This window comes from Perkinsus marinus (assembly GCF_000006405.1).
Source record: "Perkinsus marinus ATCC 50983 genomic scaffold scf_1104296952650, whole genome shotgun sequence".
In the NCBI taxonomy this organism is placed as follows: Eukaryota; Perkinsozoa; order Perkinsida; family Perkinsidae; genus Perkinsus; species Perkinsus marinus.
Window position 1 is genome coordinate 1 of NW_003208839.1, and position 1,495 is coordinate 1,495.

The following is a 1,495-nucleotide window of genomic DNA, read 5'->3' on the forward strand; positions in this document are numbered from 1 at the left end:
ACAACAACAAGAACAACAACAAGAACAACAACATATACAACAACAACAACAACATATACAACAACAACAACAACAACAACAACATATACAACATATACAACATATACAACAACAACATATACAACAACAACAACAACAACAACAACAACAACAACAACATATACAACAACAACAACAACAACAACAACAACAACAACAACAACAACAACAACAACATATACAACAACAACAACATATACAACAACAACAACAACAACAACAACAACAACAACAACAACAACAACAACAACAACATATACAACAACAACAACAACAACAAGAACAACAACAACATATACAACAACAAGAACAACAACATATACAACAACAACAACAACAACAACAACAACAACAACAACAACAACAACAACAACAACAACAACAACAACAACAACATATACAACATATACAACATATACAACAACAACATATACAACAACAACAACATATACAACAACAACAACAACAACAACAACAACAACAACAACAACAACAACAACAACAACATATACAACAACAACAACATATACAACAACAACAACAACAACAACATATACAACAACAACAACATATACAACAACAACAACAACAACATATACAACAACAACAACATATACAACAACAACAACATATACAACAACAACAACATATACAACAACAACATATACAACAACATATACAACAACAACAACAACAACAACAACAACATATACAACAACAACAACATATACAACAACAACAACAACAACATATACAACGCCGATAGCTTTCAGGTCTTCGCTAGTGCTCCTCTCTTTAACACCTGTATCATTATGTCGAAAACTCTAGCCCGCTCCTTTGCCTTGAACTTTCATCTTTCAGGTAGCAACTTGACGGCCATATCGTCCGAGAAGTTGACCATCATTTCTTTCTATAACCCGCCATCTTTGCCAGATGTCAGGCACTTGCACCCCATCTTGGACCTGGTCGACTCTGGTAACGACATTATTATAGGTGGCGACACTAATGGGTACAGCCACCTCTGGGGCATCTATTCCGCCAATATTCTGTCCCGAAACAGTACAGCCTGGCGCTTCGGCCGGGAAATGGAGGAGCTCATCACCGGCAGCGGTCTCATCTGTTTCAATGATACGGACAACATCACCCCCACCTACCACCACGCCGCTTCAAGTGCGGACCATCTCCGCTCCACCATCGACGCCACCTTTGGTACCATCGATTTGCATGTCACCAATTGGAGGGTAATGGACGGGTACCCCTACCGAAGTGACCACTCTCCCATCCTCTTCACTGTCTCTCTTGCCGGTCGGCCTTGTGGCCACAAGGTGCACAGACATGCACTCAGTGATCTGATATTCTCAAGAACTAATTGGGAGTTGTTCTAGGCCAACCTTTGTCGTCAGAAGTGTACTTACTACACCTTTGAGGCTTTGCAACCGTCTGCTGATGTGGACGA

The 1,495-nt window shown here is 39.8% G+C and overlaps 1 protein-coding gene across 1 annotated transcript; it reads left to right on the forward strand.

The window, feature by feature from the left end:
• Positions 1–851: 851 nt before the first annotated feature.
• On the forward strand, positions 852–1,280 carry Pmar_PMAR022853 (hypothetical protein; the record flags this gene model as incomplete). Its single annotated transcript, XM_002776947.1, has 1 exon — positions 852–1,280. A coding segment is annotated over one exon (429 nt), but the record flags the coding sequence as incomplete, so codon positions are not given.
• Between the last annotated feature and the right edge of the window lie 215 nt (positions 1,281–1,495).